Source organism: Eptatretus burgeri, chromosome 10 (genome assembly GCF_056783735.1).
Source record: "Eptatretus burgeri isolate ZD-2024b chromosome 10, Ebu_testis_v1, whole genome shotgun sequence".
Taxonomy (NCBI): Eukaryota; Metazoa; Chordata; class Myxini; order Myxiniformes; family Myxinidae; genus Eptatretus; species Eptatretus burgeri.
In genome coordinates this window covers 100,171,158-100,183,657 of record NC_140970.1, presented here as the reverse complement: position 1 = coordinate 100,183,657, position 12,500 = coordinate 100,171,158, and the positions used below count along the sequence as shown (strand labels likewise).

The following is a 12,500-nucleotide window of genomic DNA, read 5'->3' as shown; positions in this document are numbered from 1 at the left end:
CCGATTTGTGCAACATCCTGTCTGAGACTATGTACACACATCATTGACAGCAAAGGGGGGACATTAAACGGCCGTTTTAGTGGAATGCCACCAAAGGGGGCTGAACCGGTGAGCACACTCCGAATGAGCTGGGCTGCCTGCCTGCCCATCAATGTGCTATAATTTCGCAAACAGCAAATTGTTTCAGCCTTTTATTTAAATGAATGTTTCAAACCGTTAACGTATTCCCAGGGCACAACCCGAACGTCGTGGATGATGCAATTCTCACCAAGGTGATGATTGATCCGTTGTCTGCCTGCTTGTTGTAGGTGGCCACCTGGTTTCTGAGCTCGTCGGAAGCCCCGCCTTCAAATCGCACCGCTCGCTCCGCCTCCTGAAATGGGACACGCCCATAAGTGAGCAAAACATTTACTCTCACGCGTCTCTCCATCTCGATGGAGAATATAAACGGTTTTATATGAGCCTACACTTTACATATTTCACTTCTCGAGACTAAATAGCGTCCAAAAAGCATATCTTGTATCTTCCGGAGGTTTTGGCAAATCCGGAGCAAAATAAGGAGGAACTTGTGCTGCAAAGAGAGAGTGCCTGTTCGTTGCTGATAAGTTCTGCGGTTGGTGGGAATTTTCACGACACGAACCGCGTTTCCTCCCATCACTCGGTCACGTCTTCTCCGCTCATCCCACGTTCAGCCTTCCAGGGCGTTTTGGACACCCCAAGGTCGCCTCTCGGGGTAGCGCGCATGCCGACCCGTGCACACCTTTCCAATCTTCACTCCTTTACCAATCCCACCGCATCTCGTCACAATGGGTCCATTTGAGAAACGTCACAGTGGTCGGTTTCCATGTTGTCACAAATCTCAAAACAACGGATCGTTACAAGCGAGCAAGCACATCCGTTTCAAATCACAATATTCATTGACGTCATCAACGGCACCTGCGCCCATCGACACCTGGCCAACAAGGTGTGCAGACCGAACGAGGTGCTGATCTCGAGCAGCCAAAAGAGGTTTCCAGACATCGAGATCGCATCATCAAAACGACAATTCAAGCTTACCTTGTCTTTCTTCTTGGTCTCCTTCGTCTGGGTGAAGTGCATGACCTTAGCACGTGCGAAGAAGTTGGTCTTCGCCGTGAAGAACTGCTCGAGATCATCGCTTCCACGGCCGCGACTCATTTTCTCTCCAATATATTTATTACGTACGCAATATTTGTTATTCCAGACACCAAGTCGGAGCCCGATTACAATTCTTTCCAGGTACACCACTAATCGGTCTTATACACGCTCATCCATCCTCGCCAACTTGGTGTCTGATCTACTGGTGGTTCTCCATTGTGCACCCTCACCTTACTTCTCTAAGCTCCTCCCCTTCTGTCCCAGTTTCTCCTCCTCCTTCCAGCACTGACCTGATCTCCAGCATTTGCCACTCCCTCTGCACCCTCCTCCACTCCCACAACCATGGATGGCCAATTCTGCCCACGTCCTGTTTAGTCCTTGGTTTGCCTTGCCCCCTGGTTGCGAGTTTGAATCCTGTCAACACCCTGGATTCCACTCCTCATGCCTTTTTCATCTCTCTCTACCCAGAGTTTGTGTGCATGACTGTTCTGTGTGTAAGATTACATAACCCATGTGTTGTGTAATAAATTAGTTATTTCTTAAGGGACTGTGTGCACCTCATTTAACCACCCTTTTCCTGTGTCGACGTTTGGGTTCTTCTGGAATCCCTGGAGGGTTAAAGTACTCGAACTGTTCTTATGGCTGTGGCTTCAGGGTTAATTAGGAATAGATTATACTAGTTAATTTAATCGGACACACTCAGCATAAGCATATGTAACTAGAACGGTACTCGGTAAAGCGCATACCTCCGCCAGGTTGAACAGGTTACGTTTTGTATCCCACCGAAAGGCCGGTTCTGGATTCAGACCTGAAAGTCGAATCGGCTTCTTCTCATCACCGAACCAACTCATCCACCAAGCTTATGAGATATTGGGCGAAACATCGATTTTGGCCCTGTATCTGAATGGTCGTTGTTGTTGTTGTTTCGTACGCAGCCTGTAGCTGCTGGTTACATAATTTTCTGGATGACCAGCTGTGCCGCTGATGCAGTGCCCCTGTTACCGACCACAGAAGGATGACAGGCCGAGTCAACCCACCTGGTGTTATTTCACCTGGTGTCAACGCACCTTGAACTCGAGACCTTAAGATTTTAAGCCAGCCACATTAACCATTTAGCCAACACCAGACTTCTCTCAATGGTGAAGAATTACTTTAAAAATTAAATAATACTCCATCTGGATTTTCACCAAAATCTAATCAATTTGTCCTCGTCACACACCCAACCTGTTCACCAAATTTCATCCAAATCCATCCATCACTTTTTGAGATATACTGCTCACAGACAAACAGGTGAAAACATAACATCCCTCATCTCCCCTCCCACAATGTTTTGTCTCAGCTCCCATTCTCTGGGAGGGACAATTTGATTTGATTTGATTTGATATGTACCATACTCTTTACAGAACATTGGTGCTGCCAAAGCAGTTTCTTGGCAAGGATTATACTGGGTCCTTCACGAAGAGTAGCTGAGCAATCACCGGCACCAAGACCAAAAATCCAAATTGCTTCCCTCATCTCACGTCCCCCCTGTCCCAAGGAAACTGTAAAAATAACCCACCAAAGGTGGTCGCTTCGACCTTTAGCTGGGCATGCAGATCAGTAGTAGTCGTAGTAGTTATAATGGGTGGTTTGCCATTGGCTTTCCAGCATTGTTTTTCTCTGCTCTAGCATTTCAAATGCTGAGGGTCAAGCAAGGAAGCAGCAGAAACCATTGTTTAAGTCTTTGGTACGACTCGGCTGGGGTTTGAACCACTGATGACTGACCTCCCAAACTCGGAGTGGACACTACCAGTCATGCCACAGAGTTGGGTTTGGGGAATTATCATACATCACATCGTTTGTTGGACAAAGCGAATTGAAAACTGGCGGTTGTACTCAGGGTGTGCGAGGGAAGATTTTATGGAGTGAACACCTACACCCAACATGTTGTATTCCAAACATTTAACATTAGCAGAAATGCTGAGCATCACAAACATTGTCAAGATGGACTTGCCCAAAAAAAAAAAACATATTTCTGGAATATCAGCCCCCGAGGTTCATAGTGGGGAAACGACCCCAATTCTCTCTGTAAATGTGTAACGTATAGTGCCACCCGGTATTACGTCATAAAAGATGTCATAGACATAGAAGTGGGGGAGAATTAAACCCACCTGCACATACGGGTTCTTTCCTAATCCTGATTAATAACCAATGTGGTGCCAGAGTGCGCCGAAGCACAGAACGACGTCACCGCCAGTTCGTGAATTAACATAAAAACAAATAAATAAGTAACTTGGCTATCCTTTAAGCTCGACTTCAGCACAGTTGGTAACCGCTCAAGTGCGGTCACGTAGTTGCAGGTTGTCTCCCTCCATGCAACACTATCGTGTTATAAAGTGCTGCGTTTGTGAAAATACGATTGAAAAGCTACTGATCATCGTCATCTGCATGAAAACATCGAGGTTTGAACGACTCACAATCTCAATGAACACAAGGAAAGTATGTTGTTTGCATGTACGTTTCATCTACTACTCCAAGAGAAGTTGCCCAAGGAAGCTGAAACTTTCAGGGATTAATGAGGGCACCCCAAAGTTGTGCTTGTGCACGTTTCGTTCATTCATCTTGGCATTTTCTTCTTTTGGGTGGGAAGGGATGCAATAGGAATTATCTGAGCTGCATACCCACGATGTATTATGTATGCACATAAGCAGTACACGTTTTTGCTTCGTGTGTGTAATCGGAGTCATTTCATTTATTTTCGAGAGCAATCGAACCAGCGGTCTGGGGATTTGTAATAAATAAAGATTAAATAACCCCAAATAAATAAAGGGATTTGTCAGACGAACGTGGTGCACGCTTTGACCAAGATCGCTCGTCGGGTGGGTACCCTGCTAGTTGTTGTGATGTAAGCAATTTTTTAAAAAAGTGGTGGATTCCAGTCATCATTTGGCAGGTTACGATTACACATTTTGTCATTACAATACAGCCGAGTCCAATATATATATATATCTATATATATATATATATATATATATATATATATATATATATATATATATATATATATATATATATATATATATATATATATATATATATATATATATATATATATATATATATAATGAAAGAGTCCGTTCCAGCCAAAACTAGAAAGCAGCTCAAGTTGCAAAGGCTATCAATCTTTGTAATCAAACTAAACTTAAAAAAAAAAAATTGTACATTTTATTAATTTCTTTTCTTTCTCCATATTATCATAATATAGGTTTTTGTTGAAGATTTGCTCAGAAAATTGTAACGCCCTAATGGAAAAGCGTGTTTCTGGAATTAAGAAATGCACATTTGAAAGTATTGCCGTGTTTTTATTACACTCGAGCACTATTAAAAAAGAAAAAAAATTAAATAAAGACATTGCACAAGAAATCATCAAAACTAGCAAGTTGAACTCCAAAACGAAATTCAGTCGATCGACCACACAACATCTCTTCTTCGTTCCACCTTGTGACCGCACGTCACCATACGCAGGAGCGGATACCCTCAACACTGCCCTTCCTACAAAACTTTGAAGTCATGAACACTTGAAACAAAATAAATGAGAAACAGCAATTGCAGAATGAACTTTATATTTTCATTTTTAATCTTGAATAAAGAAATGCACATCTTTTGAGACAACGCAAAAAGGAAAGCTTTCAATGTATATATTATATTTATCAACCTTGGCCTTATCCCATTGTGTCTGCAGATATCAAGTAAAATCTCAAGATAACCATACCAGTGACATCATCAATTAATTCATTTGTAGAGACAATACCTCAACATTTATTTCGGCATCAGGAGGATAGAAAAAGAGTGACGGAGATGCAATAATGTATGCAAGAAACACAAACACACTAAAAGTTTTGAACTACACTGATCCTGACCATTAAACGATGTACGGAGACAGCACTTCGGAGCAGAGACAAAGCCACAATCACACCTGTGAAGTGATCATACTCACTATGAATGTGAAATAAGCATGGAAAAGAGAACGGATTTTGCTATTGACACAGAGAGCAACTGCGGCACGTTTGGTTTTGGCCTCGTACGCCGCCCCGTTATCCATCGAATTAAAGAAGGCCGAAGAAAATTGAGCGGCACCACTCATCCCCCACCGGAAATGTAGATGGAGGGAATTATTACATTTTAAACAGAGTAGCCAAACTGGTGAAGCCGGCATTCGATGTGGCAGGGAATAGTTTTCAGGAGCGCCAAAAATATTCTTCTTAGAAAGAAAGACAGTCGGGCTCGATCTCGCCTTCAAAAGATGGCTCACTCACGTGGCAACATCCTGCTCGTGGATTACCACCAGGAAGGCATTTTGTTATCTGATGCCACATCGTCAGGAAGCTGAGCATCATTGCAGATTTATTTTACATCCCACCCGTTCTCCAGGATGAAACGACACAGACTAAACATGAAATGATAACCGTTCGCAATTTTAAATCTCCTCGCGATTTAGATGTTGCACCAGCCCAAAGGCCTTCATGAAAGATTATATTGGGCATTAACACAAATGTAAACAACACTGCAGCTAAGATTATATAATAACAAAGAAGAATTTTATGTATTTATTTTACATTGCCTGAATTACGAAATGACACAGGTCAAGGTGAGCACGGGGGTCACATTGGCTGTGTTTTCCCAAATGCATCCTGTGCAATGTGCATGAAGGTGTGGGGAGGTGGGGGAAGTAGGGAAGGGGTTCGGAAATTCCAACATTTATTCATACTTCATATATACATGGCTCCGAAGGGAAAGTTTGCTGTGACTTATAGATCGATTGTGTCACTTCCCACGCTGAGCTGGTCGATCCGACGGCAAAGTTGTGCAAATTCGCTGTGTGTTGTACTAGCTGAAACCAGAGGAGGCTTCGGTTCACTGCGACCAAGGGCTCGCTTTGCTCCAAATGAACACCGCCGCCTTCCCCCCAACTTCTCAGGACTCCCGGGGCTCGACCCTGGAGAGGAACTGCGTCCAGTCAAAGAGCCACTTGATAAGCCTCTCCACCAGCTCAGACTGGAAACGCTTGCTCCGTCACCCGCCAGTGTGGAACGGCTGCGACCCAAACTTCGAAGTGAGCCAAAGCGTTGTGATTGACGAGAAGGCAAAGACAACTTGAGGTCAACAGAATCTGAGGTATTTGCTGTGACCATAAGTGACAAAGTAAGTTCACCTGTGCTGAGTGAGCGACCGCGAAGTAGACCTCGTGCAACCAAAGCTTCCTCGATGCTGTGCTGGAGGTCAACAGGTGAGGGTGGCAGGAAATCAAGCTCAGATAAAGATGCCGAATTAGCTACAGTTTTGGGACAACCTTCCTGTGAAGCTGGCAAGGATGGTGCGTATCCAAGTCGTGACGCGTCGTTCGAGCTTCGAAAAGCCTCCTGTGGCTGGTTAATGTCGAGAGAAGCCACATCAGCTGCCCATGCAGCTCTGGAGACATCCTCAGACCGACGTCCACGTAGAATTCCTGCCATTTTTTCCCAACACCCTTGCGTTGGTGAGGAAGTTACAATATCTGTTGCAGTTGTGACAGTTGGTGGCATTGGTGACGAGGAATCCCAGTTATAGTTTGGCAGCTTACTAGAAGATGTCACAGGTTTTAGACATGGGAGAAAAATTGGGAGGTCAAGATAAGCAAAGCCTAAGATGCTGGCTGCTCCGAACAACTCCAAGACTCGAGAGATTGAGTGAAAAGCCCACCAAACCGACGGTTGAGGACCGGCATCGAAAAGGATTACGCAACCATTTGCAATCCCAACAACTTGCGCCACTGCACAGTTAAGCAGGAAGAAGCCCCCCAGAGCAGCTGTTACACGTCCGACCGAAGGCCACGACATCGCTTGCAACGGTGCGCTTTTATTCTGAATGTCCAGTGCACATTTGAAACCTCGGATGCTTGGTCCGGGACAAGTTGACATAAGAACAAATATTGAGAAGAATGCAACGCAGATAGAATGTGAGATTCGAGCAGCAGATAGAACTGGGACCACGGATGCTCCAACAACCGACATGGTCACGTCCGCAGCAAAAGCTAGAGCAAAAATGACAGTCATAAAACAGGCTGAGGTACGATTCCATAGCTGTTCCACCCTTGTGACATTACAGACCAAAGAAGGTGGCAATTCCACGTTGATGGTGGCTATAAAGGCGGCACCTAGGCATGCCGTCCCAGTGTCATAGAGGAATATTGCCACCAATGTTCCAAGAGATCCTGTATCATTATAAGCTCCGGGTAATAAGATTGCAGCTCTCATGACACCGAGACAAACAAGCAAGCCACAAGATATGATTGTCATTACTCGACCGGACCACTGTCGCCACATTACAGCAAGTGCCGCAGGAATTAGAGTCAGGAACAGCAATCCCAGTACATAAATGTGCAGTGAACGCAAGGTGAGTGCAACTGAAGTGGAGTCAATGAGGCCTAGGCTTGGCTGGAATGAGGTATTCACAGTGGGAAAACTGAGTTTTGTGCTGAAGTTGGAATGGGTAACACGTGGGAGCATTGATGGGGCTAGACCATCAAGAGAGTCATTGGATGAGGTGGGAATTGCTGTCACTGTGAAAAAGAGCAAACAAAACATCTGGGATCAAGATCATGATCAAAATCATTTCATCAGATCATAATCAAGAGAAATTGATCAAGAGCATCACCCGAGCTCATTGTACAGTATACGAAACATCATCTAGATGTTCTATACAGAGCACACTGTCACTCCAGAAGGATCCTCAAAGAAACTCCCTTATGTATTTCCTTGGTCAGCCATTGGAAAGGGTTCGGTCTCTGAGCATCTTGGCATCACTATCAGCCATGACCTCTCCTGGGCCGACCATGTAATAAAACCGACGACATTCTAAATCACTTTAAGCCTTTCCTTGAAAAACTAGAGCTACTCAGAGCCTACGGTGCCTTTGTCCGTATCTCGATGAAGTACAGCTCTCTCCAATGGGCTGTTGCTCCAGCATCACATCTATATTCTGGATTCTGTGGCATCTAAAGCCCTCAAAACCATTGGCATATACTGCAATGAGGGCGAAGAACAAGGTCTGTTGCTCTTATAGCAAGTAGGTTGGTGGCCTGTTTTTATTTATTTATTTATTTTTAAACCACCTCTCCTCCAGTCTAGCTCCCTTTACTCTCTCAGTCCTCCGACTCTCCACAGCAACTCCAGGATGCACACGTTCTTCCAACACCCCCCCCCCCTCCTGGTTAATCTTCCAAAGTTCAAGCTGACTGCACAACTAAACTCTTCTTCCTCGCTCCTCCCATCGATGAAACCGCGTTGTTCTACGCTATGCCTCTCTCTTAAGCCTCGAGCAGACAGTGCGCCACAATCTCACGTCACTCCCACAGTTTTTATTTCACTCCCATTAACCCAATCCTCTTACTTGCAAGTTGCTGTGTTTGCTCCTTTCCTTTCTGCGTTTGTTCATTCCCTCGCTTATCGGGTACAAATATTGCCTCCTGCCCCCAATATCATATCAGTTCATATCCTCCGTACTTTGCTTTTCAATGAGCCTCAATCATGTAAAGAAAACAAAACAAAAAGGCACCAGTTCACCACTTGCTTGATATGTGTACCAAATTTCATAAATATATCTTGAGGGGATTTGTAGTTAAGCTCCGGAAACGAAATGTGATGGACGGACGGACGGACGGACGGACGTACGGAACCCATTTCTATATCCCCCGCCAACCTCGTTGTTTTTAATAAAAAAAATAATAAAATGAGGGTTTTTAAAAGGTTGTAGAAAAACATAATTTGGAAGCGTACCGCTGCTGATGGAGTGTCTTTTACACAACCTTATTGAACACGTTACATTAGTTATTCGTCCCTGTTGTTTGTGTCCTTTATAACGTCCTTATAAACAGTAAGTTTCCTGTTTGGAATGATTTTCAATTTTGTTCAACTGCCAAGCAGGCAGGCAGAGTAGAAAAACAAATCATCTCACCTCTCTACAGCAAGCCTAGTGTTGGTTTAGTGGTTAGTGTGGCTGGCTTGAAATCTTAAGGTACCGAGTTTGAGCCCCGTTTTTTCCACTGAATTAGCACCAGGTGGGGTTGACTCAGCCTGTCATCCTTCTGAGGTCGGCGAAATGAGCGCCGTTGTACTGGTTTGGGGGGTACAGCATCAGCGGCATAGTCACACCCGAACAAAATGATGGCGACCCAGCAGCCAAGCCGGCATCCGCAACAAGAAGAACCTCCCTCCGCATGTGCGATCGGGATGAATTCACAACCGAAGTCCTGATGAAATACAGCTTCGTTTTCTGATTCATTTTCAAAATAAAACATTAAATTGAAATCACGTCGTTCCTTGATCATACACTGACGTTTGTGGAGACAGACAGACAGACAGACAGACAGACAGACAGAGTGAACCGATTGCTTAAACCTGCCTGATGCTTCATCATGTGCGGGGTGAAAAAGAGAAGACCTCTGGCCAAAAACAGTCATATTTTGAACTTTCTCATAATTGGGTTGTGCCAATGAGAAGTGCATCGTGTGGCTGAAAAAAAAAAAAGGCAATTAAATAACATTTGACTGGAAAAACATAAATAATAGATAGCATCGTACCTTCAATTTTCCAAAGATCAGCAGCGGTGGTGTTTGCTTGACGAGAGCTTACAGATGACATATTTGATGCAGCAGATAATGTTTCAAAATAAAACGGCTTCTTCATAGTAACCTCAACACTTCCATCAAGTAACGTTCTCGAAGCTGGAAATGTTGGAAGGAATTTAAGATGGGAATCCGGGGATTGGACGGACAGTGTTGTTGTTGTTTCTTCTGGAATATGGTGCAGAACATCCGCTCGACCTCGAGGCAGAGGCGTCACTGATGCCGAAAGGAGTCTTTCTTCTGTGTCTGTGTTCGGAGCATTTGTATCTGTTGATGCCTCGATCTTCACAAGGCTGCCAGTTATCTCAGCTGGTCGTGCAGTACAGTAAGGGAGAATTATGGGTATTGTTAGGCAGAGCAGTGTAGTGCAAGATGGCTCACCAGGCCGGTGCCTTGCCATCACCTCGCATTCGGGCCTTGACCTCACTCCTGCAAAAAAAGATTAGGACGAAAACAATTCACATGTACTGCTCTTTTGTATTATCGAGTTAGCAACACAAGTATCATCCCAAACATCACCTACATTTTGTATTTGGCGACACACCTGTTACATACTGGCTCCATTACCCCCTGGAATTCAACATTTACTCAGATAAATTCAAAACAACAACCAATAGTTTTGAATGTGTCAGCAATTGCTTCACTTCCAGTAACAGTATTACAACCACAAGTTAAAATTAGAACTTTTTGTTTTTACAGGAACTAATACTCATTGTGGAGCGTGTGCACGCACAGACCTTTAATTTCCAGGAGCACTCTGGGTACCAGCAATGTCACATTTTCCCAGGGTACTCTGTGCACTGGTGATGTCACAAAAATGGCGCTGCATTTCTCACCGCACTCAACAGGGTATTTCCTGAGGAATTCCCCTCCCCCCTCCCATGGATGGAAACATAGGGTTGTTTGTCTGTGCTCTAATCCAAAAATTATTTTGCAATTGGTCACTGGCTTTGACACCAATACAAACTTTAAACAAAAGGGCACTCGTTAAGAGCGCATGTACCTCCGCCAGCCTGAACAGTTTACGTTTTGTATCCCACAGATACGCCGGATCTGGATGTGCTGACCCGAACCAAAATTCAATCTGCTTGTTCCTGTCATCTCACCAACTCATCCACAACTTTCTGAGATATCATGCTAATAGTGAAAATCGTTTTTGGCCTCATTTCTCAATGGTGAAGATTCACTTTAAAAATTATATAATTCTCATATCCAGATCCAGATTCAGATCGTCACCAAATTCGAATCAGTTCGTCCTTGTCACACACCCAATCTGTCCACAAAATTTCTTCCGGATCCGTCGACAACTTTTTGAGATTATTGTGCACACAGACAGGTGTGAAAACAACATCCGTCCACCTTTGGTGGGCAAAGGTAATTATGGACCCGAGGTATCAAAAAGCTATATACCTGTATAATCAACCAGTTATAAATGGAGCGCCTCGCCGCCGTTAGAGCATTTAAATTGCATCAGATGTGGCAATAAATGTGAATTGTTGTTGCTCCCAGCTTGCCAGCTCGATGACAGAAGACACCGTTTGCATTTTTGCCTCCTCCACCTCCACCCCGTTTAGAATCTCGTGCGGGCACAGGAAACTTGCTCGTGGTTTTCAATGCCGAACGTCAAGCGAGGAAGCAATACGTACCATTGAAAAAAAAAAAGTTCTTGGTGCAACTCGGCCAGGGTTGGAACCGCCGACCTCCCAGATCGGAGTGGACACCCTGACCATTACACTACCGAGTCAGTTAAAACTAAAGCTGGATTAGAAATAAAAACCAGAAACTTGTATTCTCCATGACTGGGAAACTTCAGTAATAAATGGCAACTTCCTCCCAATCCCAGAATGCTCGCTGCTGCACGTGCACGTATGTGCCACCTGTGTTGAGAAGTTCCTCGGCGATCTTGACAACTCCTCTGCAACTCGACCAGGTGGCATTGGTGCCGTTATCCTCAAGAACTGTGTGCCCTTCAGCCCCTATCCAGGTCGCTCCATGGATGTTGGAGATGTGCAAACATCATCTTAATTCACAGGGGATTCCAAATCTGATCCTCTCAACTAGACACCAGGAGTAAACCTTCTCCTCATCATCCGCAAAATTATGGAATCCATCATCGCTGCAGACCTCAGCCATGATATTTCCTCCATCGTTCTAGTCTCTGATCATCAGTTCGGCTGGGTTGACAGGATGGTCTCGAGGTACGCACACTCACCTCTCAGCTGTCTAGCCTGGTTTCGAATCCTGACACAGATATAAACTGTCATCCTGGTGTTTCACAGGCAGGGTGATTCGTCAATGTGGGTACCGTCTCTCGGATGGGCGTTAAACGGACGTCTCGCCTGCCGGCATTCCTTTGGTGGATGTTAGAGATCCCACGGTGTCCTTTGCGAAGAGTAGGCGAGCTATCTCCGGCACCCTGAACAAATTACAAAATCCTGCCCTAAACAGCAGGGAGCACTGCATCAGCACTACAGCCACACTCTCAGTGATGATGCAAACTGGGTGCCACATGCTGCACACAAAATGAAGATGAAGATGAAGATGATGACTTTATCCCTCCACAAGGATCAGCTTTCGACCCACCCAGTGTACCTTTCTGGTAACCCCTCGACAATGTGCAGTCCCTGGGATCTCAAGGTTCACAATCCGTTATCACCGGCCCATCGAAGGCAGACCACTTCACCAAACTGGTCTCCAGGTTACGCCAATGCCTCAGTATTCTCTGCCGAGCGAATTCCATTCC

At 44.8% G+C, this 12,500-nt stretch overlaps 3 protein-coding genes across 4 annotated transcripts in view; 1 reads left to right on the top strand and 2 right to left on the bottom strand.

Annotated features, from left to right (window-relative positions):
* The window catches only part of LOC147019278 (ras association domain-containing protein 1-like), a 52,471-nt gene extending 51,085 nt beyond the window's left edge, over window positions 1–1,386 (bottom strand). Inside the window, exons 1-2 of one of the 2 annotated variants that reach the window (XM_085899640.1) lie at window positions 1,057–1,386; window positions 269–373 (exon numbers count right to left, since the gene is read on the bottom strand). In XM_085899640.1, coding sequence (XP_085755766.1) covers window positions 269–373; window positions 1,057–1,176 — 225 coding nt within the window. In that variant the 5' untranslated portion in view covers window positions 1,177–1,386. The remainder of the gene's footprint in view (window positions 1–268; window positions 374–1,056) is intronic. The other variant, XM_085899639.1, reaches the window with a different exon arrangement.
* Window positions 1–12,500, top strand: part of LOC147019276 (inosine-5'-monophosphate dehydrogenase 1-like) — a 315,330-nt gene that overhangs the window by 276,192 nt on the left and 26,638 nt on the right. The gene's annotated exons all lie outside the window — the stretch shown is intronic.
* On the bottom strand, window positions 4,437–10,513 carry LOC147019277 (proline-rich transmembrane protein 4-like). Its single transcript, XM_085899638.1, has 3 exons — window positions 10,495–10,513; window positions 9,713–10,186; window positions 4,437–7,693 (listed from the first exon to the last, which is right to left on the bottom strand). Exons 2-3 carry the CDS (start codon window positions 10,155–10,157, stop codon window positions 5,904–5,906), a joined length of 2,235 nt encoding a protein of 744 aa, XP_085755764.1. The 5' UTR covers window positions 10,158–10,186; window positions 10,495–10,513; the 3' UTR covers window positions 4,437–5,903.

Bases quoted from the DNA above. Each gene is read 5' to 3' on its own strand.
- LOC147019277 (XM_085899638.1), bottom strand. From the start codon at position 10,157: ATGGCAAGGCACCGGCCTGGTGAGCCATCTTGCACTACACTGCTCTGC. The intron at 7,694-9,712 runs GTACGATGCTAT...TCTTTTTCACAG, and splicing joins TGATCTTTGGAAAATTGAAG to TGACAGCAATTCCCACCTCA.